Here is a 25,675-nt window from a genome sequence, read left to right as displayed (position 1 = left end):
TGCTTTGGTTAAAAAATCAGGCAAAGTTTGGTAAGAGGAAGAGCATCTGGCCACCAAATCGTGCCTCAAACAAATCTCTGTCTTGACCCATGCAAGCAGAAAAGAAAAGAAAAAAAAAAAAACACTTCGGAAAATTTTCGTTAAAACATGTTTCGAATGTAAGAATCGGTTGAATTTACATGATCTCAGTGCATTTATGACATTCTTCAGAAATATTCGTACTTTGACATTCCTGACACTATACAGCTCTGTTTTCCATAGGAGGAAACTTCAGACATGTTCCTGACATTCCTTCACACCTCTCTCGTACAAACAATTTATCAGTCTGTAAGCATAGAAGAATTTGGTTAACTTTTGATCCACTTCTGTCAAACAGCAGCTTGTCTTGGCGCCGGAACATGTTGCTGTGCAGGATGTTGGCATTGGTGGTGGTGTTGTTATATCCTGCCTTCTGTTTCATTTGATATCTCGTTGCCATCAACATAAATAAGTTCACATCACACAAGAAATAAACAATTCCTCTTTGTTTGTTTGTTTTTTGCAATTTTGTTAAATTTATCCCATTTGTGACTACCTTTGCATGCACGCACGCGTGCGCACACACACTCATACACACAGGGGTACTGAAAGAAGAAAAAAATTAATAATTATGTTGAATGATAAAAAGAACTTTTAGAAATTCCAAGCCTTTATATTAGACTGAATGGAATGGAAGCGAAAATTCCATCTGTTTGGGTGGGATGAGGGTGAGAGGTGGGGAGTGGAATCATCATTATATTAATGTTAACATTTATTATAGTTTGAGATGGAGTAGTGAATTGGTAGAATTTTTAGAGCCTTGGAAAAACAGTTTTATAGCATTTTTTTTCTGCTTCTTTATCTTCTGAGTTCAGATCCCACTGAGGTTCGTTTCGTCTTTTTGTCCTCCAAGGTCAATAAAGTACCAGTCAAATACTAGGGGCTAATGGCATCACCTAACCCCTCTCTTCAAACTTGTAGGCTTTGGGTTTCAATTAGAAACAATCATGAATGGTTTTGCGCTGGTAGAATATCAGAAAAGAAATTGACTCACCATATTTGCTATGGCTTCTTATGTTTTTGAGTTCAAATCCCACCAAGGTCGATTTTGTTTTTTATCCTTCCAGTGTCCATAAAGTACCAATCAAGTACTGCGGGTTGATTCAATTGATTAACCCCTTCCCCTGAAATTTTTCACTTTATACCTTATTTTACAAATAACTTCTGTAGCTTGTGATGTTAAAAAAACAAACAAACAAACAAAAAGAGAAAAAACGAAATCTATTTCTGTGTAGAAGAACTACTTCTTGTAGTCTGACATATTTGCAGATATCTGTGGCAGTTTCTGAGACTGTTGTGTAACTTTAAGGAATATTCCTTTTAACACAACAACATTCTTCTCCCCACCCCAACACACCCTGATGAACTGTGGGACTGTTCCCCCCCCCCCCCATTTAGAGACATGAAGCTTTAAAAAAATGTAGCAGGTGCTCATTAATTTTTTTTAATCTTCTACTTTTATGTTTATATACTTAAAAATCTTAATCTAAATCTCTCTGCCTCTTGTTCTCACACACACACACACATACACTCTCTCTCTCAAAGAATTTTCAGGTGTTGATTAACATTGAATGGTCTCACACAAGGTGGGGGTGGAGTCCACTTACTGAAACAGATGCTACCCAGTTTAGGAGTGTTTTCTTCTTACCTAATAAAACATTTAAGCCCAAATTACCCTGGGTCCAGGCTTAGTGTCTTTGCATCCTTGGCGTTTCAGGTTCAGTCGCAATGTTTGGCACTTGAAACACAGGTCATCAACTTTACAATCTAAGCTGACCAAGGGTGTGAAAAATCACTGTTGTACTATAATATTATCATGAAATGTGCATTTTCTATGCTGGCATGGGTTGGACAGCTTGACAGAAACAGGCAAGTCAGAAACCTAATCAAGCTCTGCCAAACAGATAATAATTCATGAAGTGCCCACAGAACAGCCGCAAACCCAAACAATAACTTAATATATAACATGTCTTTGTCTGTCTTTACGTTCTGAGGAAGATGTTCGAAGAAGACATCGGAAAGAAAAGGTGAAGGACAAACTCAAATTATTACTCTTCATAAAGGGGATAACAAAGAGTGACATAGAAAGCTGTCATAAGATGATGGTGGTGATGATTGATGTGGCTTTATATAAAAAAAAGGGAAACGGTCCATTTGAGTCACAAGCTAGTATTAAGGTGGTCAGCTGTCAAAATTGTTAGAACGTCAAAAAAATTGCTTTGTAGTATTTCTGCACACTCATTGACTTTTGAGTTCAGATTCCACTGAGGTTGGCTTTGCCATTCATGCTTTTGGGGTCAATCAAATAAGTACCTATATAGTACTAAGGTCAGTGTAAACCATTTACCCCTTCCTCTCAAAATTGCTGATTTTGTGCCTAATTGCTGATTTTGTTATTATTATGATATTGTTTCATCAGTGATGAAACAAATGCTTTTCACATGCAAAAAAAGGGGGAAAAAAAGAAAAGAAAAAGGAAGACTAACAGGATGAGGTGTTTTTCTTTCCTAGTTGAATAGACTCCAACTACATTGGATGTAACCAGTTTTCAAATGAAACACACCCTTAAATTATGTCCTAAGCTATTTTGTAACTGTTTGTCACCAATTTCTGTTTTGTTTGTATATGTTACTATCTCCACCGCTTCCCAATCCCCCCCCCCCCGCTGTTTAATTCCTTTAAATATTCCTTGCTGCTCCTTCACACTGTTGTCTATTTGGTGTTCACTTTATTTATTTTTTTGTCTCTGCCATCTATTCCATCTCCATATTCTTAAATATAACAGACATAGCTGTGTGGTAAGAAGCTTGCTTCCCAATCACATCATTCTGGGTTCAGTCCCACTGCCTGGCACCTTAGGCAAGTGTCTTCTACAATAGCCCTGGGCCAACCAAATCCTTGTGAGTGGAAACTGAAGGAAGCTCATCATATACATATTTGTATTTGTCTTTGTGTTTCTCCACCACCATTTGACAACCAGTGTTGGTTTGTTTACGTCTTAGTAACTTAGCAGTTCAGCAAAAGAGTTTCCTTCATTTACAATCAATTTAATTATCTAAACAAAACTTTTTCTTACCTATCTCAATCAAAGATTCAAGATCTGACTGGACAGTTTATTTGAAAAAATTTGAGAGACCACTTCCACACTGGGTGTGCTTTTATTCTTGCATCTTGCTGATGGCTAAATAAACTGCAACCAGTAGAATAATTATCCGACTCAAAGACATGAAACACAGTGGATATAACAAACTTGCAGACTTTATTCATATTCTTATTATTATCCATTCAGTGTTCGGCCACGGTTGACCAAATCTGTCAGGAATTGGTCAGATTATCAAAGACATGATTTTGCTCCAGTCTTATCTATGGCCACCAGACTTCTCTCTTGTTGGCTCAGACTACCTAGCTGTAAAGAGGTACTATAGATACAGACATAATACCACTATAACCAATGAGAACACTGCTAATTAATATGTTGTTTCGTTAGTTTCCAGTTAAAGGCTTGGTCCAGAGCAGGTGTATCTACACTTTAAGCTTGTTCCTGAAATTCTGTTCCAATCATTTAAAAGAATTTTGTCAGTCATTTCACCTCTACAAACTTCTTGTGATCTTCTTAACATCTTTGTTATTGTTTTTACAGATAACACCAATTTCTATAGAGCAGGAGACTCGACCAATCAGCTTCTGGGAGCGCCTTGAGAAAAGCCGTTCTATCTGGTGCCTGCCAGATATTGGTCGTATTGGTGCTGTTCATCTTCTCAAGGATGGAATTCCTGGGGTAAGACTTTACTTTATCCTTCTCCTCCTCCTCTTATTATTACTTCTTTGTGAAAACACATGGCCTTGTGGTTAGGGTGTTGCGCTCCCAGTCCCAAGATTGTGGTTTCTATTCCTGGATTGAGCGACCCTGCAATAGAAAGTGTCCCTTTCAGGGGGAATGTTTTGATCTTAACCTTGGAAACCAGAGTAACTGACCCCATGAATCCTTGGACTCAAGAAAATATTTACTCAAAGGCAGCAAGCTGACAGAAAAATCATTTGCAGAGTGGAGAAAATGCTTAGCAGTAAACTCAAGGTGCCAAGCTAGCAGAAACGTTAGCATATTGGGCAAAATGCTTAGCAGTATTTTGTCTGTTGCTACATTCTGAGTTCAAATTCTGCTGAGGTCGACTTTGCCTTTCATGATAAATTAAATACCAGTTGCATACTAGGGTCAATCTAATCAACTGGCCCCCTTCTCCAAATTTCCAGGCTTTGTTCCTAGAGTAAAAAAGTATTTCTTTTAACTCTTTATGTTCTGGTTTCAAATTCCACTGAGGTCAACTTTGCCTGTCATCCTTTTGGGGGTCAATGAAATAGGTACCAGTTGAGGACTGGGGTCAATGTAATCAACTAGGGCCCCCCCCCCCCCCCCCATCTGCCTTGTGCCACAATTTGAAACCAATATTGGCAGAATCGTTAGCACACTGGACGAAATGCTTAGCGGTATTTTGCCTGTCAATACGTCCTGAGTTCAAATTCCATCACGGTTGATTTTGCTTTTATCCTTTTGGGGTCGATAAATTAAGTACTGGTGAAACACTGGTGTTGAAGTAATCGACTACCCCCTCTCCTAAAATTTCAGGCTTTGTACCTAAAGTAGAAAATTATTATTATTATTAAAAGTGGTCAACTGGCAGAAACGTTAGCATGCTGGGTGAAATGCTTAACGGTATTTCACCTGTTGCTACCTTCTGAGTTCAAATTCCGCCGAGGTCAACTTTGCCTTTCATCCTTTCGGGGTCAATAAATTAAGTACCAGTGATAAATTAAGTATCCCCCAAATGGCTGCCCTTGTGGCAAAATTTGAAACCATTATTATTATTTATTATTATTGCCTTTGCACAGCTTCTAATGCTGGAGATGTACTACAGTGTCAGCTGTTCACAACTAGCAAACTAAGGTAACACCTCTTATTTTTCGAGCACCTTCCGGAATATTCGAGCGGTTCCAAGCAATGCTGTTTTCTGCAAGTGCTCCACCCTTATTGCAGCCCCAATTTGTTCCATGTACTTCTCAAGATTTTTATTCACTGTTCCCAGGAATCCGACAATTATTGGTACTACTACCACCTTTTTCATCGACCACAACTGCTTAACCTCTGATCCAGCATCGTTTACTTTCTTTCTCAATTACTTTCTTTCTCTGGCTCCCTATTCTCTATCTCATGGCTGCACTGAATCATAAAATCCCATAGCATCTTTGCATTATCATTTTCGATGATGCCCTTGGGTTTGTAGTCATACCAATTTTGTGCTCTGTCAAGTGCATAAGCCTTGCTATATTGTCATGGCATCTCTTATATTCCTTCTGGGCCAGTGACGTACGTTGGCTGGTAATATGTCATACAATTTCAAGTGGTGTACATTGGCTGGTAATGTCATACAGTTTCAAGTGGTGTACATTGGCTGGTAATATGCCATATGGTTTCACCATTTTGTCCACAGATTATTATTATTGGTAAAGTGGTAAACTGGCAGAATTGTTAGCATGCCAGGCGAAATACTTAGCGCCATTTATTGGCACCAGAATTAATAATAATAATGATAATAGTAACAACAATAATTATTATTTCAAATTTTGGCACAAGGCTAGCAATTTCGAGGGGATGGGTAAGTTAATTACATCGATCCAGTATTCAACTGGTATTTTTCAAAGTTGATCTTGGCAAAATTTGAACTCAGAGCATAAAGACACAGATTATCACTTAGCATTTTGCCCAGCAAACTGACAATTCTGCCAGCTTGTCGCCTTAACCCTTTCATTACCAACCCGGCTGAAACCGGCTCTGGCTCTCTAGTACAAATGTCTTGTTTTCATAAGTTTTGAATTAAAATCTTCCACCAAACCTTAGTCACAATTTATGTTCCTAATTACTAGCTGAGTAATAATAACTAAGTGATTTTACTAAATTCTTTGTTATATTTAAAATTAATTGAAAGAAACACAGAGCATCTCAAAATAAATACAGTAATGAAAGGGTTAACCCTATATAGCATTCAGATTTCTCTGACAAATGTAATGCTTACTTATTCACATTGTTTTGAATTAATCATGGATTATCTCACAGTTTTGAGATTTCGATGATGTGTTTGTTTATTTTTAGAATGACATTGTAGGGTAGGTGTGAGAGGCTGGATCTGACTATTTTGAACATAAAACAGGTAGAGTATTTGGGGTGGATATGGGTGGTTTGAATAGTTTAAATAGTTAAGTTAAACAAATATTACTTTCTTTATTGCCCACAGGGGGCTAAACATAGAGGGGACAAACAAGGACAGACAAAGGGATTAAGTCGATTACATCGACCCAGTGCGTAACTGGTACTTATTTAATCGACCCCAAAAGGATGAAAGGCACAGTCGACCTCGGCGGAATTTGAACTCAGAACATAACAGAAGGCAAAATACTAGTTAAACAAATATTAATTATATTTTCATACCATTCTTGGTGTGGCTGTGTGGTAAAGAAGTTTACTTCCTAACCACATGATTTTGAGTTCAGTTCTACTGTGTGACTCTTTGGGCAGATGTCTTCTGCTCTAGCCTCAGGCCAACCAAAGCCTTGTGAGTACATTTAGTAGATGGAAACTGAAAGAAGCCCATTTTATACATATATTTGTGTGTGTGTGTGGTCTTGACATTGTGTGATTGTTGTAAATGAGTGTCACCAGTGTAGACGTGATGGTGTTCATTTCCAGCCTTTTGTAGAAACGGATGAGGATTGGCAGCAAAATGGCATCCTGCTGTAGAAAATCTGCTACAACGTATTCCAGCTGATCTATGCAAGCATGGAAAAGTGGACATTAAAACATTAGTGACGATAAAGACTTACCATCTGCCTCAGTCTACTACCAATGTGGTCCTTAGCTATTTATATCATTAAATGGAAGACAAATAATCTTAGCATAAATTACTACTTATCCCTTTTGTGCTCCTTTCTTAATCATCCATCCCAGTGGCCACTGAAATACGAGAAAAGTTTTTTTAAGAGATGTGTCACTTGTCAAGGGAGATAACCATTAGAAGGTAAAATAGTCCATAAATTATCTTTATAAATTCCACACTTGTACACTTCAAATTGTAAAGGTAATTTATGGACACACTTTATTTTATTATTTGTTTTTGCAATTTCACTAATTAATTTTCACTATGTATTATATTTACAGATGTTTATTGTACGGCAATCAACTCAAAAAAGCTCAATGGCTCTGTCTGTTCACTTGTCGCAGTCAGATGGACCTGTTGTAGAACATTACTTGATAGAGAATTACAGTGACTCTCCACATCTGCAAGGCTCGGACAAAACGTTTAACAATGTGCCTGAACTTATCTATAATTACTGTAAAAACTTGTAAGTATTTACATGTTTAAACAATGTAGATGCAAATAAAGTTTATGTGAAAGAGAATGCTAAAACGAAGTCCTAGGTGGAAGAATGCTCTTCTATGTAACTTTTATACTTGCTCCATGTTACCACATGTTCAGTTTATTGAAATGTATTTAATTAAATGGGAAAGTTACTTTTTACAACATCTGTTTTTTAATCATAATTAAAATTATTGCTTCTCTGGGCGTTGAAACACTGGCAGCTGACTTGGTAAGAAAACCACAAGATTTTCCGTTCATCTTTCCAATAACAACTTTGGCCAACTTTTTGAATTCACGATCACTACCACTCGTGGACACAAATATAACATCATGAAACAGCACAATGCCCATAACTTTCAGAAACATTTTTCAAACTTGAAATTGCCAAAGCATGGGAAAAAAAGCACCTACATAAGTTGTTGACTGCCAGGCCACTACATCCATAAAAAATTCCATGATTCCTAAAATTTATCATTTTATGTACACTACATATAGGCTCAGGAGTGGCTGTGTGGTAAGAAGCTTGCTTCCCAATCACATGGTTTCAGGTTCAGTCCCACTGTGTGACACCATGGGCAAGTGTCATCTACTATGGCCTTAGGCTGACCAAAGTCTTGGGAATAGATTTGGTACATGGAAACTGAAAGAAGCTTGTCATGTGTTTGTGTGTGTGTGACTTAGTGTCTGTGTTTGTCCTTCACCACCACTTGACAACTGGTGTTGGTGTTTTTACATCCTCATAACTTAGCGGTTCGGCTAAGTATTAGGCTTTGGCTGACTGGTCCTGTGCCGGTAGCACATAAAAAGTACCATTCGAGCGTGGTCAATGCCAGTACTGCATGACCGGCCCTCGTGCCAGTGGCACATAAAAAGCACCCACTACACTCTCGGAGTGGTTGGCGTTAGGAAGGGCATCCAGCAGTAGAAACGTTGCCAGATCAAATTGGAACCTGGTGCGGCCTCCTGGCTTGCCAGTCCCCAGTCAAACAAGCCAACCCATGCCAAAATGGAAAGAGGATGTTAAACGACAATGATGATGATGAAACCTCGGGTCGATTTGTTTGACTACAAACCCTTCAAGGTGGTGCTCCAGCATGGCTGCATTCCAATGGCTAAAATGAACAAAAGATAAAAGATCCATGTATTTCCAGGTTTCATCATTGTCTGTCATATATTTGTTTTCCTCTTTTAATGTCCTCTAATATGTTGTGGTGCATCTGAGCACAATATGCAGTAAGCTCATTAACCCTTTCGATACCAACTCGGCTGAAACCAGCTCTGGCTCTGTAGTACAAATGTCTTGTTTTCATAAGTTTTGAATTAAAATCTTTCACCAAACCTTAGTCACAATTTATGTTCCTAACGCTAGCTTAATGATAACTAAGTTATTTTACTAAATTCTTTGTTATATTGAAAGAAACACAGAGCATCTCAAAATAAATACAGTAACGAAAGGGTTAATGTTATTGTAATTATTATAAGGCATTGAGCTGGCAGAATCGTAAGCCAGGCAAAATGGATAGCAGTATTTTGTCTGTCTTTATGGTCATAGTTCAAATTCTGCCCATGTTAGCTTCACTTCTCACCCTTTTAGAGTTGATAAAATAAGTACCAGTTAAATAAACATTGGGGTCGATGTAATCACCCCGCCCCCAACCCCAAAATAATTGCTAGCCTTGTGCCAAAATTTGAAATAATTATTATAAGGCAGCAAGCTGGCAGAATCGTTAGCATGCCAGGCAGCCTTTTGGGATTGGTAAGAACCAGTTAAGCATTGGGGTCAATGTAATCAACTGTCTTTCCCCTGTCCTTCCCCCTAAAATTACTGGCCTTGTGCAAAAATTTGAAACAATCTATATATATTCACTCATTAATAATTGTATTGTGATTTTTTTTTTTTCTTTTTGTGTTTCAAGGGAAGACCTCCCCCAGTTGTTGGTGCTACCTGATCCAATTCTCAAAGCTGAAACATCACAGCAACTTACTTCATTAGCTTTGTTAGGCCAAGGTAAAGAATATTTTTTTAATATAGTTCAATATTTAAGAGATGAGGAATTATGTACATTGTTTACATTATCTACATTTGACAGATATTTGTCTTCATCTTGTTTGTTGTTAACACATTTCGGCATATGGCATAATGGTTAAGAGCGTGGGCTACTAACCCCAAGATTCTGAGTTCGCTTCCAGGCAGTGACCTGAATAATAATAATAATAATAATAATAACAACAACAACAACATCGAAAAATACCTTAGGAATGAGAACCCTGGTTCGAAATTTCTCCAAGACACCTGATGAAGGCTGGAGGGTATATCAGCCGAAACGTGTTAACAACAAACAAGGTCAGGACAAATATCCGTCAAATGTAAATAATGAATATTTTTTTGTTCTAAATATTAAAGTTAAAATACTTATGTGTAGTGACAGTAGTAGCAGCAGTCCCTACTGATTCACCCTTACAACACTTTAGAAAGAAGAGAAGTCCTAATTCTTTAATTAAAGGAGAAATGTTGCTAGACTACCTCAGATGTGATGTTGGTACTAGTTTTACCAACATTGTAATATATTGGACTTCATTAACCAAGTTGTATCATCTCTACAGCAAAGAAACCTGTTATGTTTCTTTCCTCTTCTCTCATACTTTTAGCCTCTCATCTCCTAGCACAAAATTACATCTCCCCTCTTTAATGTAACCCTGCTCAGTCAAGAGGTTTGTCATTTTGCAAGCTGCACGATAACTTGAATAGTGCTGGTGTTTCATGAAAAAAGTACTTGGTCCACTCTGTAAAGCAGTTGGTATTTGGAAGGGTTTCCGGCCCTAGAAACTATGCTAAAGTGGAAGCTGGAGTAGGATGCAGTCCGTGGATCTGTTGGATCCTGTCAGATCATCCAACCCATACCAGCATGGAAGGTGGATGTTAATAGATGATGCTGGTGGTGGAACCTGGTAGTTGGTGAGGATTCATTTAATAGCTGATGCAGCTAATGTTTGAGACCAACCAAAATCACATTAATTTAGTTCACTCACACAGCACATAAATAGATTATTAGATTAATAATAGGAACAGTCAAGTTACTGGAAGCAAAATGTCCAACATTTTAAGCTTGTGGTTGATATTTCTGGCTTATAATAGATCCTACCAAAATATGGCAGGAATATATTTGTTTTCTAAATTTAACCGTAATTTTATTATCTCTGAGGAATGGGACTTTGTCACTTTTATGGGTTGTATAGGTTTACTTGGTAAAAAGCAAGTGTTTAATACATATATTCATATATGTATTTGATGATATGGTGGCAAGCTGGCAGAATTATTAACACACTGGGGTTCATCTCTATGTTCTGAGTTGAAGAAATAAGTACCAGTCATGTACTGGGGATGAAAGTAATCAGCTACCCCCACCCCACCCTGGAATTTCAAGCCTTGTGCCTATAATGGAAAGGATGTGTGTATTGGATGACTCAGAAGTTGTTTTTAAGTTGTTCTAAATTCATAGGTTGTCTTATAAACAATGTATGAAATTTAAACCTTTTTGAATTAATATCTGCATGTACAATATGGGCAAATGGTTAACCCTTTTGTTACCAAATTCCTGTTGAAATGCTTTGTTTTAATTAATTTTGGTAATAAGAGGTTAGTAAAATGAATTTATCATTATTAAACTGGAGTTTGGAACTTTAATTAATAGGAAATTTTTACAGGTGGGCTTAATTTAGTTCTCTTTAACCCTTTTGTTACCATATTTCTTTTGAGGCGCTCTGTGTTTCTTTCAATTAATTTTAAATATAACAAAGAATTTAGTAAGTTATCATTAAGCTAGTGTTAGGAACATAAATTGTGACTAAGGTTTGGTGGAAGATTTTAATTCAAAACTTATGAGAACAAGACATTTATTTGTACTACAGAGCCAGAAGTGGTTTCAGCTTGATTGGTATTGAAAGCGTTAAAACAGGAAGTTTGTGTCTTAAGTGGTTTGGTATCAAAAGGGTTAAGAAGTTTCACAATCATGAGGGTCCCTGTTTAAACCCGCTGCATTTTAGACAAATGTCATTTCTATGTTCGAGTCAATCCAGACCTTGTGATTGAAATTGGGTAGATGGAAACTGTACTGAAGCCTACCGGGTAGATTGTACTTGTAATTCAAGTGGTACAGCTTTGGGACCACATGAAATGCACTGGTACTGGTGCCACAGAAAATGCATTGGTGCTGGTTCCATTTAAAAAGCTGTAGTGCTCGCGCCACAGGAAAAGCACCCAGTACACTCTGTTAAGTGGTTGGCATTGGGGAAGGACATCCAGCTGTGGAAACTATGTCAAAACAGACAATGGAACTTGGTGCAGCTCTCCACCTTGCCTGCTCCTGTCAAACCATCAAACCCATGCCTGCATGGTTAAAATTTAAATTAGTTTTCTCGTGGACTCCTTTCAATATGCTTATCCTTACGTATGTGTGTGTATATGTGTGTGTATATATATATATATATATATATATATATATATATATATATATATATATATATATATATGAAATTTTGAATTTAGTTCACAGGCCCCTAGTACTACATTTGTGGACCAGCAGGGGTCCATGGACCTGAGGCTGGGAACCACTGGTATACATGTCTGTGAAATATTCAGCCACTTTCATGCTAATCCAATGAGTCTGGTTGTTTGCTTGATCAAAGAACTAAAGCCATCTGGTTGGAGATTTTGAACTGAAATTCATTTTATTATTTGATATAATCTGCTCTTTGGGTAAATTTTTGAATTTTATACTAGATGTATAAGCTTAAGTTTTTGAAGAATTTTAGAAGGTTGTGTTATTACAATGGAATTTATAATATTGCAAAAGAAGGAGGGGAGTGTGTTTTTTAGAAACTTTTTATCTTAATCTCATATTTTTATGTTTCAGCTTTCTGGACCTCGGACATTATGAAGAAATCTATATCTGCTCAGAAAAATAAATCTGAGAAATGTAGTCTCCACAAGTCTTTGAGTGAGCCAACAAGTATGTCGTCGAAAGCATTGAATGGAAACAAGTTGGGCCAAGTGCCACCACACAATTCAACGAACACAATTCCCGCTGGAAGCACTGGTATCAGACTTACAGCTAACCATAAAACGAAACCTTTGACTAATTACAAAAGCAAATCTAATTGCCCTAATGCAGGATGTTGCAAGTCAAAGTCCAAAACATCATGTTCAGATTCTCATCTCGTAACATCATGCATCTCCAAGACAAACCAGCAACAACATTCTGATGGCAGTAGTAGAGAAGGTAGTGTTGTTGACATGAAAGTTCACCGTTCACATACACATCCACAAATCAATACTTTAAATTTACCACAGACTGAACTTCAATCAGGTCCTGCCATTGATCATCTTTCTGTCCCCCAATACTTTCATAGTAACTTGTCAGATAAACTTAGTGATTATGAAGATGTTTGGAAAAATTCTCCATCAGTTAAAAGTGCAGATATTGATGGTTCCAGAATGTTCAGTGATTCAGAAGCAGAAAATAACTGTACGCTATACATCCCTAAAAAAAATGCAGATTCACAGACTGAACAATTATCTGTGAGCCTGATTGGCTGTGTTAGTTCTGAAAAGCAAAGAGAAGATCTGTATGCAAAATCTTCACATGATGTAAGCTTCAAACATCAGAAAGCAATTGAAGATTTGTACAGTAAATCAGCTCATGATATTAGTTATAAGTTTAAAAAAGCTTCCAGTCCAGATAATTGTCGAAATCCTACCAGCAAAATGCAGCACAGTGCTGTTACATGGCCATCTCAATCTACTTCATCTTCTCATGTTGAAGGTCGTATCACCCGACGAGGCTCTACAGGTCAAACTGTACAATATTCTAACAAGTGTTCATTGATAGAAACTTGCCCAAAAGCTGTCGAGCTTCAGAAGAGAAATTCTTTACAAGATGAACTGAGTTGTGATGTGGCAGACATAGCAAAGTGCAATGTAAACATGACTGGTTCTGTGATCTCTTGTGAGAAGACAGATCAACCAATGAACAAATTCTCTGAAAAGACAAAACCCCCGCCCTTACATAATGTACCATATGTTCAAAAATCTTCCGATGGAAAGACCAAAAGTCCTGTCTACACTGAGCCCTTTGACTCTATAGGGGTCAATTCAGTGATATTCCCACCTGTAAGCTCTGCAAACAAACAAGTTTATGGACAGAAATCCACACTACACAACTGTCGGGAACGACGTAAAAATCGTATCTCACATCAACCCACATTAGAAACTATTTATTCACCTTCAGTTACACCAAATACCACCATTTTTTCTTTTGATAAATACAAGATCAAAAATGGTAAAACTTCAAGTGATATGAACAATAATGCTAACCAAAGTTTACAAATGCCTTGTTACTATAGTCAGAATGAAAACCACAAAAAAACAGATAAAATTGAGCTCAAATACAGTGATAAGGGTTCATTACATAATATGTGTTCAAAAGTTGCTGATAACATATTACTAACGATGAACGTGCATGAGAGTAAGTCAAATAGTCAGACATTGCATAAATTCCCTGTGAATCCCAAAATCCCTGCTAAAGATATGGAGTCAAATTTCTCCACCTTAGAAGATTTGATATCTCCCCAACTGACATTAAAACCCATGGAACAACCAAATCTGATCATTTCCTCTAAGACATCCGAATATGATAATCTAAACCAATATCGAGCTGTATCTCTTGTCAGTGATGCAGGAACGGTTTTCTCGAAACCATGGGACAGTGAAAAATGGGACAACATTCTAAAATGCGATGATCTTAGTGCTTTGCCTTTGGTTAACCCATTCGAACGAATTCAAGAATGGCAAGAATTAAGCCAAAATTATACTCAAAATGCAAAAGATAGCGCTAATTTTCAGAACAGACATAGCATGACCTCAAGTTGTTCACATGTTGAAGGTACACCTCTTCCAGACTCTGTGAAGGCTCAAATGCTTGAACACAAAGTAATGAAGGAACTTATTGCCAAAGCAGAAGACAAAGAGAAACTACCAATGTTATCACCAAATGAACCTTGTAAGTTATTAACCGTTTCCTCTTTACCATTTTACTGTTTTTATATTTTTGCTTTTGTTTATCTAAATTGCTATTTGATCCAAAGCGAATTCCACTTTTCCTTTTCTAGTAGACTCAAATATCAAACTTCTGAAGGAAACTGCCAAGTTTGGTCAAGTTAATTCAGGTTTAGTTGTGGTGGGGTTTCAATTAATTGTAGCCATTTCATTATAAAATTGTTGCTTTATGCTTCCACATCATCGTCACCATCCTCATTACCACCATCAACATCACAACCATCACCACAATCGCTGGTTATTATGGTTACAGGAATGTCTGTTACTTCTAGTAAATTTTTCATGTATTACTGTAGGTGTTTGTGTGTGTGTGTGTGTATATATATATATATATATATATATATATATATATATATATATATATATATATATATATATAACTGGCCTGTTTAACCCTTTCGTTACTGTAATTTATTTTGAGATGCTCTGTGTTTCTTTCAATTACTTTAAATATAACAAAGAATTTAGTAAAATAACTTAGTTATCATTAAGCTAGTGTTAGGAACATAAATTGTGACATAGGTTTGGTGGAAGATTTTAATTCAAAACTTATAAAAACAAGACATTTGTACTACAAAGCCAGAGGTGGTTTCAGCTGGGTTGGTATCAAAAGGATTAACCACACCTCTACATTTGGGCAGGTAGACATTAGAAGCAGTTGGAAGGGTGTGGATTGAAGGAAATTTAGGCTATTATCTCTAGCATATAAAGCAGCCATACTGAGGTTTCCTTCTCTTGTGTCTTTTGCTGATTATTTTTCTTATTAACCCTTTTGTTACCGTATTTCTTAATTATCATTAAGCTAGTGTTAGGAACATAAATTGTGACTAAGGTTTGGTGGAAGATTTTAATTCAAAACTTATAAAAACAAGACATTTGTACTCAGAGCTAGTTTCAGTCGGTTTCAGCCGGATTGGTATCGAAAGGGTTAAAAGTACTCCTGAATTGTTGGCCAATATGCTGCACTTAAGAAGACCTATTGAGTGAAGTAAAGTCAAATTAAATCAAAATCAAAATGGAAATTGTAGTTGTGGCTGATACCAATTCTGCCTGACTGGCTTCCCAGCGGCATGTAATAAGCACCATTCAAGCGTGGGTCAATGCCAGTGCTGCCGGACTGGCTCGCCATGTCGATGGCACATAAAAAACACCATCCAAATGTGGTCGATGCCAGTCCCTCCTGACTGGCTCCTGTAGCTGGTGGCACATAATAAGTACCCACTACACTCTCGGAGTGGTTGGCATTAGGAAGGGCATCCAGCTGTAGAAAACTTGCCAGATCAGATTGGAGCCTGATGCAGCCATCTGGCTTGCCAGTCCTGAGTCAAACTGTCCAACCCATGCCAGCATGAAAAATAGACACTAAAGGATGATGATGATGATGATATGTATCTATAAGGATTTTCCTTGTTTCAGTCATTAGACTGGCCATGCTGGGGTGCTGCCTTGAAGAATTTTTAGTCAAATGAATTGACCCCAGTACTTATTTAAAGTATGCTACTTATTCTATCAATCTCCTTTTGCTAAACCACTAAGTTAACGGGGATGTAAACACACCAACACTGGGTGTCAAGCAGTTGTAATACATGCACGCGCTGTGGGCTTCTTTCAGTTTCCATCTACCAAATTCACTCACAAAGCTTTGGTCAGCCCAAGGCTATAGTAGAAGACATGGGCCCAAGGTGCCACACAGTGGGACTGAACCCAGCAAGCTTCTTACCAGGCATCATCATTGTCATCATCATCACAATGCGACAGTTCCAGTCAGGTCAACACAATTCTTCTGTAAAGTTCCTTTGATATTTTATTGTTCTGAAAATTTTTGAATTAATTTTCAACCCTTTATCATTTCATTGTAGATTAATCCTAATTAGTTGTTTGTTAATTGAAATACACAGATAACTTTAGGACAGGAAAGGATCACTTTTGGCCCTTGAGCCAAAAATGGGCCACTGAGATATTTTCTGTGTGAGCCTAAAGCCATTTCTAAAATGTTCCAAATTTCATGTATTTGAGGATCGTTGAGCACTTGATGGCTTTTAAACAGTGTTTGTTTTATGTTTTGTTTATATAAATGTCATTAATAATGGAATTATGGGAAGGGTAGAAACTGTACAGAAGCAGGCATTGGAGCATGATGCAGTCTTCAAACTTATTGAATCCTACATGCTTTACATTATTTACATTTGACAGATATTTATCCTCATCTTGTTAACACAACGTTTTGGCTGATATACCCTCCAGCCTTCATCAGGTGTCTTGGGGAAATTTCAAACCTGGGTTTAACAACAACATCAAAAAATACCTTAGGAATGAGAACCCAGCTTCGAAATTTCCCCAAGACACCTGATGAAGGCTGGAGGGTATATCAGTCAAAACGTTGTGTTAACAACAAACAAGATGAGGACAAATATCTGTCAAATGTAAATAATGTACATAATTCCTCATCTCTTAAATATAGAACTGTATTGTTGAATCCTGTCAAATTATCCAACATTTGCCAGTATAGAATGATGATTATCTTGATGGTTAAGGTTAGGAAGCCATGAGCAGAAGTGAACCATTCCATTAAGAAGTTGTTAATCTCTGCTTTAATAGAAGGAAATATAGACTCCCACACATACACACACAATGCTATCTTGAGGCATGGATACATTGGACAGTTGCCCACAGACCTCATGAGTTTAAGGGCTCAATTCTCATCTATGTTTGCTGTCAATAAATAAATTTACTATTAGAGCCAGGGTATTGATTTGTCTGTGACCTATGTTGCTAAGACAGCCATATGTACACATATCAATAATTCAGTTTTCTAGTTGCATTGTTAATGCTACTGGTTAAGGCATGAACATCACAGCCTCTCATTACTTAAGCAAATATTTTTTATTGTTTTGATATTTAGACAACTGGCATTTCAGACATGCCTCTAATTTATTTTCTGATGTTTGTTAATTAGTTTCTATCTCTCTCTATCTCTCTCTCTCTCTCCCTCTCTCCCTCTCTCCCTCCCTCTCTCTCTCTCTCTCTCTCTCTCTCTCTCTCTCTCTCTCTCTCTCTCTCTCTCTCTCTCTCTCTCTCTCTCTCTCTCTCTCTCTCTCTCTCTCTCTCTCTCTCTCTCTCTCTCTCTCTCTCTCTCCAGTGAACTTGCACCAAACTATCCTGTTTGTTTAATTACTGATAGATAACGAGATATACTTGGCAATCCAACCGTTTGGTTGTTATAGCCTTATTAATTTAGAGTGCATTCATTGTGATAACTATTTAAATTATTAATTTGTGTTCTGTAGAAAGGGTTAGGTTTAAGCTAATTTTGGGAATGGTCATGAATGGCTGTCAATTAATACACATTAAAATATATTGTTATGAACACATCAGATGTACAGATGAGCTGGGAGTGGGAAATAGCAGTCAGAAGTCGGTGAAGTAATTAGGTGGAACTTAATATTATTATTTTGGAATGGGGTAGCATGGGATTTGATCTCAGACTGTGTTGAAAGTAAAGCAATCACAGTGTGGAAGATTCATATTAGATATTCAAAAACACACAAAAGTTGTTTAACTTCACTTATTGTTTGATGTCAAAATTTTCCTCACACTATCTGCAACGCATTTCAACTGGTCTGAGACAAAGCTGTGAAAGTGTTATGGGTTGCATCCATGATTGTGTTCTATACACACATAAACCTTCCTCCATTGTCATCATCACCATCACCAACCATCATCACCATTATTATCATCATTTTTGGGCTTGGGGGTTCCATGCTGGCATGGGTTGGTCCGACTTCCTCAGGAATTATTCAACTGTTGGATACTCATCCTGTTGCCAGCCCTTTTTTTTCAAATAAAACTTTTTTTTTCAATGCTAGTAGCCTTCACATGTTGAAGCCACTGAGCTACAAAATGTATGATTTTCAGATGATGTAACTATAACATTGCTGTCGGTTAAATGGTGTCATGCAATGACAAGGCAGACAATAAGCATTCACACACACACAAACACATGCATGCACACACACATTCTGCCTGTGTTTCCATCACCAACCAGTTCAATCTCACTCCCAGGGCATTGATCAACCTGAGGCTATAACAGGAGACCACACTATAGGATGGTTATGCTTATGAAACGAACCCCAGTTCCATCACTGTCACTGACGATATTAACCAAACCATTCTGTGTTCTAATCACACATGTCTAAGTAATTAAGACTTAGACATTCTGTGAATATTCAAAGATGAAGGCATCAAGACCTTCATTACTAACGAGGGAAAAGGCAATGAAAGAAAAGATGAAGTTGCTGTAGAAATAGAACTAATGAAAATTAGATTAATTAGTCTAAACAAATGAAAATAGGTTTAATTAATCTAAATAACTCATTAGTTCCTAAAACATGGAAAAATGTCTGTAACATTATAAAATAAATTCATCATAACAAAATTTTATAGTATAGTCTTTAAAGCTCCTCTATTAGAATATTCCTTGTGGTATTTCTTCCAACCCTTTGCCTTTCATCCCATTAGGGTTGATAATATAGAATTCAAGTCATGTGCTGGGTGAGGGGGCGGGGTAAGTGGTATTGACTGGCTCCTTCTCAAAACCTCTGGCCTTGGGCCTTAATTTGAAACCATTGTGAAGGCAGTGAGCTGGCAGATTCATTTGCATTTTGGACAAAAACGCTTAGCAGCATTTCTGCAGGTTTTTAGCATCTGGGTCTAAATTCCACTGAGATGAACTTTGCCTTTCATCCTTTCAGGGGTCAATGAAATAAGTATCAGTTGAACACTAGAGCTGAGGTAATTGATTAACCCCTCCCACCAAAATTTTAGACCTTGTGTCTATAATAGAAAGGATTATTATTATTGTTGTTGTGTTGTTGTGAACTGGCAGAATTGTGAAGTCAACTTTGCCTTTCACCTCTCCAGGATCGATGAAATAAAGTCTCAGTCAGATACTGGTGTCAGTGTAATCAACTAAGCCCTTCCCCTCAAAATTGCTAGCTGTGTGCCAGAATCAGAAACGATTATGTTTAATTGATGTTTATCTCTATTTTCAGTTGACAAACACCTTCAATTAACTCTAAACAAAAGTCCTGGAATGAATCTGAAAGAATACGTTCTTCAGTGAGTATCAACCATTATTTACAAACTTGCTTTCAGTCTTCCGACAATTGATTATATGTGTTGAGTGTAGAATACTGTGGCTTAGTGTTAAGAAGCTTGCTTCCCAACCACATGGTTCCAGGCTCAGTTCCACTGCTTGACACCTTGGGCAAGTGTCTTCTGCTATAGCCTCAAGCCAACCAAAGCCTTGTGAGGAGATTTAGTAGATGGAAACTGAAAGAAGCCCATTATGTGTGTGTGTCTATGTTTGTCCCCTATCCACCACTTGACATCCAGTGTTGGTATGTTTGTGTCCCTCTAACTTCTTGGTTTAGCAAATGAGACCAATAGAATAAGTACCTGGCTTTAAAAAAAAAAGTAACTGCTTGGGTCAGTTCATTTGACTAAAAAAATTCTTCGAGACAGTGCCCCAGCATGACCACAGTCTAATGACTGGAACAAAAAATAAAAGAACCACTACACAGCATTGTTTCAATTATTGGTTGAAGTTCTTCCATTTGACACTTTACATGTCTGGCTGATTTTCTTGAGAAAGGCATTAACCATTATGCAAATTAGTTTCACTTCTTTTATTAATCAGAAGCCATTAAGAGGTTGAGCTCATTAAATATCAATAATAGGACTCAGTGACAAAGTGTTTTGTAGCAATGGGCATGATTCTGGAAAATTGAGTCCAGGAATTAGTTTTAATTCTCTGAGTGATGAGTAGCTATAAGCATGATTCATGAATGATGAGTAACTGTAAATAATTCCCTGTGTGGTGAGTAACAATAAACAAACACCTGAATGATGAGTAAACTGTATGATAGCTCTTAGTGATGAGTATCTATAAGGAAACTCTTGAGTGATGAATAACTGTAAGCAAACCTTATGTAAAGAAATAAAAGATGAAAAGGGATAAAAATCTTGTTCAAGGAAAGATCATTAGAATGGAAGGAAGTTACAAGGGTGAGATGATGATTCAGGAAAATCACCCAAACAGAGGTCTCGCAAGCCATCATCATCATCATCATTTAACATCTGTTTTCCATGCTAGCATGGGTTGGATGGTTTGACTAGAACTGGTAAAGCTAGGGTCCACACCAGGCTCCATTGTCTGTTCTTGATTCCAGAGGTCCTTAAAAGCACAGAAGCAACCAGTCATAATATCAGCATCACCACTGCTTCATTCAACCAGAGGCAATGTAATGTAAAATATTGGTTCTTCTGGTTCTCCTTTGGTTACGACGATGGGTGTTCCAGTAGATCCAATAAACAGAACAGCTTTCTCATGAAATTAACGTGCAAGTGGCTGAGTACTCCACAGACACACGTACCCTTAATGTAGTTCTCAGGGAGATTCAGCATGACACAGAATGTGACATGGTTGACCCCTTTGAATTACAGGTACAACTCATTTTTTTCCAGCTGAGTGAACTGGAAGAAAATGTCTTGCTCAAGGACACATGCCACCAAGAATTGAACTCATGAGCTCATGGTTATAAGCTAAGTACCCTGACCACTGAACTACACATCTTTACCACAATAGCAACACACACACATCATCATCATCATCATCATCATTTCAATGCCTACTTTCCCATACTTGCATGAGTCAGATGAGAGTATTGAGGCAGTGTTTCTAGAGCCAGATGCCCTTCTTGTTGCCACTCTCACTGGTTTCCAAGCAAGGTAACAATCTCCCAGTTTATCAAACAAACAAGCAAACAGCCCAGTCTTGCTTACATGGAGGATTGGAGCCAAATGACAATGTATGAACAAGACTTGTTTGCAAAGGCTATATAACATCTCAAAAATGTTTGAACAGTGGACTGCAAGCCACGGTACCATCTGCATCACTAGGTGATTGTTTATAACTAGGGAATAGATGTGAAGTTCAGAATAAATACGAACTCATCATCATCATCATCGTCGTCGTTTAACGTCCGCTTTCCATGCTAGCATGGGTTGGATGATTTGACTGAGGGCTGGCAAACCAGATGGCTACACCAGGCTCCAATCTGATTTGGCAGAGTTTCTACAGCTGGATGCCCTTCCTAACGCCAACCACTCCAAGAGTGTAGTGGGTGCTTTTACGTGCCACCGGCACAAAGGCCAGTCAGGCGGTACTGGCAACGGCCATGCTCAAAATGGTGTATTTTATGTGCCACCTGCACAGAAGCCAGTTCGGCGGCACTGGCAACGATCTCGCTCGAATGTCTTTACACGTGCCATCTGGCACAAGTGCCAGGAAGGCAATGCTGGGCACAGGTGCCATGACGGTTTCGCTTGCCCCAATAGGTCTTCGCAAGCCGAGTTTCGTTTCTAATGAAGGAGACGACGTTGGCATGGGTGCCAGTTGTCGAATTTAATTCGATTTCGATTTCACTTGCCTCAACAGGTCTTCACAAGCAAAGTTTAGTGTCCAATGAAGGAAGGTATGCATAAGTGGGCTGTCTGAGGCCTTCGATTTAGGTCTCACTTGGCTTGCCGGGTCTTCTCACGCACAGCATATTTCCAAAGGTCTTGGTCAGAAGTCATCGCCTCAGTGAGGTCCAATGTTCGAAGGTCGTGCCTCACCACCTCATCCCAGGTTTTCCTGGGCCTACCTCTTCCACAGGTTCCCTCAACTGCTAGGGTGTGGCACTTTTTCACACAGCTATCCTCATCCATTCTCGCTACATGACCATACCAGCGCAATCGTCTTTCTTGCACACCACAAGTGATGCTTCGTAAGTTCAACTTTTCTCTCAAGGTATTAACACTCTGTCTAGAATGCACACTGACATTACACATCCATCAGAGCATACTAGCTTCATTCCTTGCGAGCCTACGCATGTCCTCAGCAGTCACGGCCCATGTTTCACTGCCCAAGCTATTCTTATTCTAGCAGCTACACTTTCAGCGCACCCACCCCCACTACTAATTTGGTCACCAAGATAGCGGAAGCTATCAACCACTTCTAGTTTTTCTCCCTAGAATGTGGCAGAAGTTGTTTTCTGCACATTCACAGTGTTTATAGTTCCTGAACATCTGCTACAAACAAAAACTAACTTCCTAGTTAACCTTCCTTTGATATTGCTGCACCTCTTATGCGTCCATAGCTTGCACTGGGTGCATCTTATAGAGTTTCTACCTATGCCTTTTCTACAGATCGAGCAAAATGTGTTCATGTGTATGCATGCACACACATACACAGAGCAGGATTCCTGCAGTTTCCATTTACTAAATTCTTTCACATAGTATTAGTTATTTTGGGTCTTTAATAGAAGGTATTTCCCCATATAGTGTTCTACAATGGGGCTGACCCCAAACCCCCATGGTTGTAAAGCCATGCATGTGTGTGTGTAAATATATGAGGTCTGGTCAAAAGACTGGTGTTATAGGAAGAAAACTACAACACATCTCAATTTGGCCTTTAATCTCCTTCGAAGTAATCCTCTTCTGAAGCCACACTATCCAGTGTTGTTTCCATTAATGGAAGCATTCCGGGAACTCCCTTTTTGGGGATAGCAAGCAGCTACTTTGTTGCATTCTCTTAGATTTCTTCAACATCTTGAAATCCTGTTGGGGGTCTTCCACTGCAACAACTGAGCCTTGGTTTCAGGGTCATAGCTGTAGACCCATGATTCCTCACCTGTTATGACAATTTTCAAAAAGTTTTCATCTTCCTTAACACAATCAATGAGACGCTGCACAGCAGGGATCCGACCTTCTTTTCGAGATGACTACACTCTACACACTTCACTTCCTATCACTGCTACAAACAACGGAAGTGAGCGAGTATGCATGTGTGACAGAGTTCAAGGTCAATGTGTGCCAAGCATGCTCTAGCTACGTTATAGTATAGCAACAGTACTGATATTTATTGATCAGACCTCGTGTGTTTTGACTATATCAGTTTGATGGCTTTTAACGAATAAAATCTTTGGATTGACTTGTTACATTAATACAGCCAACAGCTGTGGTTTTGTATTAATTCCTTTGTTAATTTTTTTTATTTCTATTTTTAGAGCCTTTGTTTAAGAATTCATTTACCAGTTACGTTTCTGGGTGGCTGCATTCTTTATTTAAAGATTTCATTTATTAGTCAATATTGAATTTTAATTGGAATTATTAATCTAATGTCTGACTGAAAAAAAATTAATACTTTCAATTCCTCTTGAATGAAACTAACAAATAATTAATGACCTCTTATAGAAGTATGTCTTAATACTAAGCCAAGAATTTTGTATTAAAGGTCTCCTCCCATGCTAACGACCCCTTTTAAAGTCACTAATTGTAATTTATGAAATTGTTACAGTTTCAAATTTTTCTTTTTCTAAAACAAGCACCAGTACCATGTATAAGGTACTGGTGCTGTGTAAAAAGCACCCAGTTCTTTCTGTAAGGTGGTTGGCATTAGGAAGGGCATCCAGATATAGAAGCCATACCAAAGCAGACAATTGGAGCCTGGTGCAGCCCTCTAGCCTTGCCAGCTCCTGTCAAACTGTCCAGGATGGAAGACAGACGTTAAATGATGATGATGATTTACAAATGATGAAATACAAAAGTCATATTCCAAGTTTTATATTCTTCAATCTTTTATTCTTTATTTTCACGTTTCTCTCTGTTTTTCTAATTTCCAGTTTAGCAAGCAGTCCTGATACTTTTGGCCTCCAAATCAAGCATTTTGTTGAATGTACAAAGGAAAGTCAAGAAACCAACCCACGTTGTGTCATGAGCAATGTATGTTATTATTTGGAGTTTTTTTTTTTTTATTTGAGGAAATAATTTAGTGAAAAGTTGTATTGTCACTGTGACAAATATTCTTGGAAGTCCTTCAACAAGTGGGAACCACCAGAAAACTTCTAGATAATAAAAGACAACAGACAAAGTTCACTGGATATCATGAGAAGGGGAAAAAAAGCCTTGAACACTAAGGAATGACTAGTAAACTGAAATGAAGAAGAAATCAGGGAAAGCAAAGAGAGAGAATGTACATAGATGACCATTGTACCTGGCTATAGAAAGACTGACCCAATGGTTAAGTTGTGTGTGGGACAGGAGCAGATGAACCTCCATGGTCTGTAACCTTCTCAGCACTGATCAACAAACACACTAATGATACATGAATATAATAACATATATATATATATATATATATATATATATGTTATTATATTCATGTGTCATTAGTATTTGTTTTTATATATATATATATATATATATATATATATATATATATATATATATATATATATATATATATATATATATGTATACACATATAAGCGAGAGTATGAGAGGTATTGGTATCTAGAAGACCCAGAGAGAGGCAGGTAGCGCTAAGTAAGTGCTATGGACAAGCCGTAGTTAAATTCTTGATTCGATCGTGATATGAGTGAGGAGTTTTCAGGACATTTATAAGGAAAAAGATATAGATATAGTCTTACAGCTGTTTCTAGAATATTATGGATACCCCCATCATCTATTTAACATTGTCTCTGATGAAGCGATATACATAACATCCCAGAAACAGCTGTAAGACTATATCTATATCTTTTTCCTTATAAATGTCCTGTAAACTCCTCACAGCCTTGGCTTTGTTATCTCATTTTGTCTAATATATGTATACACACACACACATACATATACTTGGTGGGCTGGTTTGATGTAATGCTTGTAGATACGACACACAAGAGAAGTTATTGCTAATTAAAATCTATACACTGTTGAAAATAAATTCCACTTCTTTTTCTCAAATTATTGGTTTTAGGTGAGGCAGGGAGGATAGACTAATCGCTAATTTTTATTCTCCGATATTATATAAGTCAACAGTATTTTACTTAAGTAATTACCTGAATTTGAAGCACTGCTTAACCTATGAGGTGGGTGCTGAAAAGTTTCTGGCTTTGGGTAAAAGAAAATATAGGCAGATCAGTTAATTATGATTTTATTCAAAATGTTCCACTCTGCAGGGTGATTGGTGTTAGGA

The 25,675-nt window shown here is 37.7% G+C and overlaps 1 protein-coding gene across 5 annotated transcripts in view; it reads left to right on the top strand.

Annotated features, from left to right (window-relative positions):
- LOC106875870 (uncharacterized) overlaps positions 1-25,675 on the top strand; it is a 236,621-nt gene that overhangs the window by 188,547 nt on the left and 22,399 nt on the right. For all 5 annotated transcript variants that reach the window (XM_089360944.1, XM_089360943.1, XM_089360941.1 and 2 more), the window contains 6 exons: positions 3,719-3,856; positions 7,286-7,470; positions 9,404-9,495; positions 12,401-14,545; positions 19,653-19,719; positions 24,327-24,426. In XM_089360944.1, the coding sequence (XP_089217070.1) occupies positions 3,719-3,856; positions 7,286-7,470; positions 9,404-9,495; positions 12,401-14,545; positions 19,653-19,719; positions 24,327-24,426 (2,727 nt within the window). The remainder of the gene's footprint in view (positions 1-3,718; positions 3,857-7,285; positions 7,471-9,403; positions 9,496-12,400; positions 14,546-19,652; positions 19,720-24,326; positions 24,427-25,675) is intronic.

This window comes from Octopus bimaculoides, chromosome 12 (assembly GCF_046866305.1).
Source record: "Octopus bimaculoides isolate indiv1 chromosome 12, ASM4686630v1, whole genome shotgun sequence".
Taxonomy (NCBI): domain Eukaryota; kingdom Metazoa; phylum Mollusca; class Cephalopoda; order Octopoda; family Octopodidae; genus Octopus; species Octopus bimaculoides.
The sequence above is the reverse complement of the archived record's forward strand: the minus strand, read 5'-3'. Positions and strand labels throughout refer to the sequence as shown.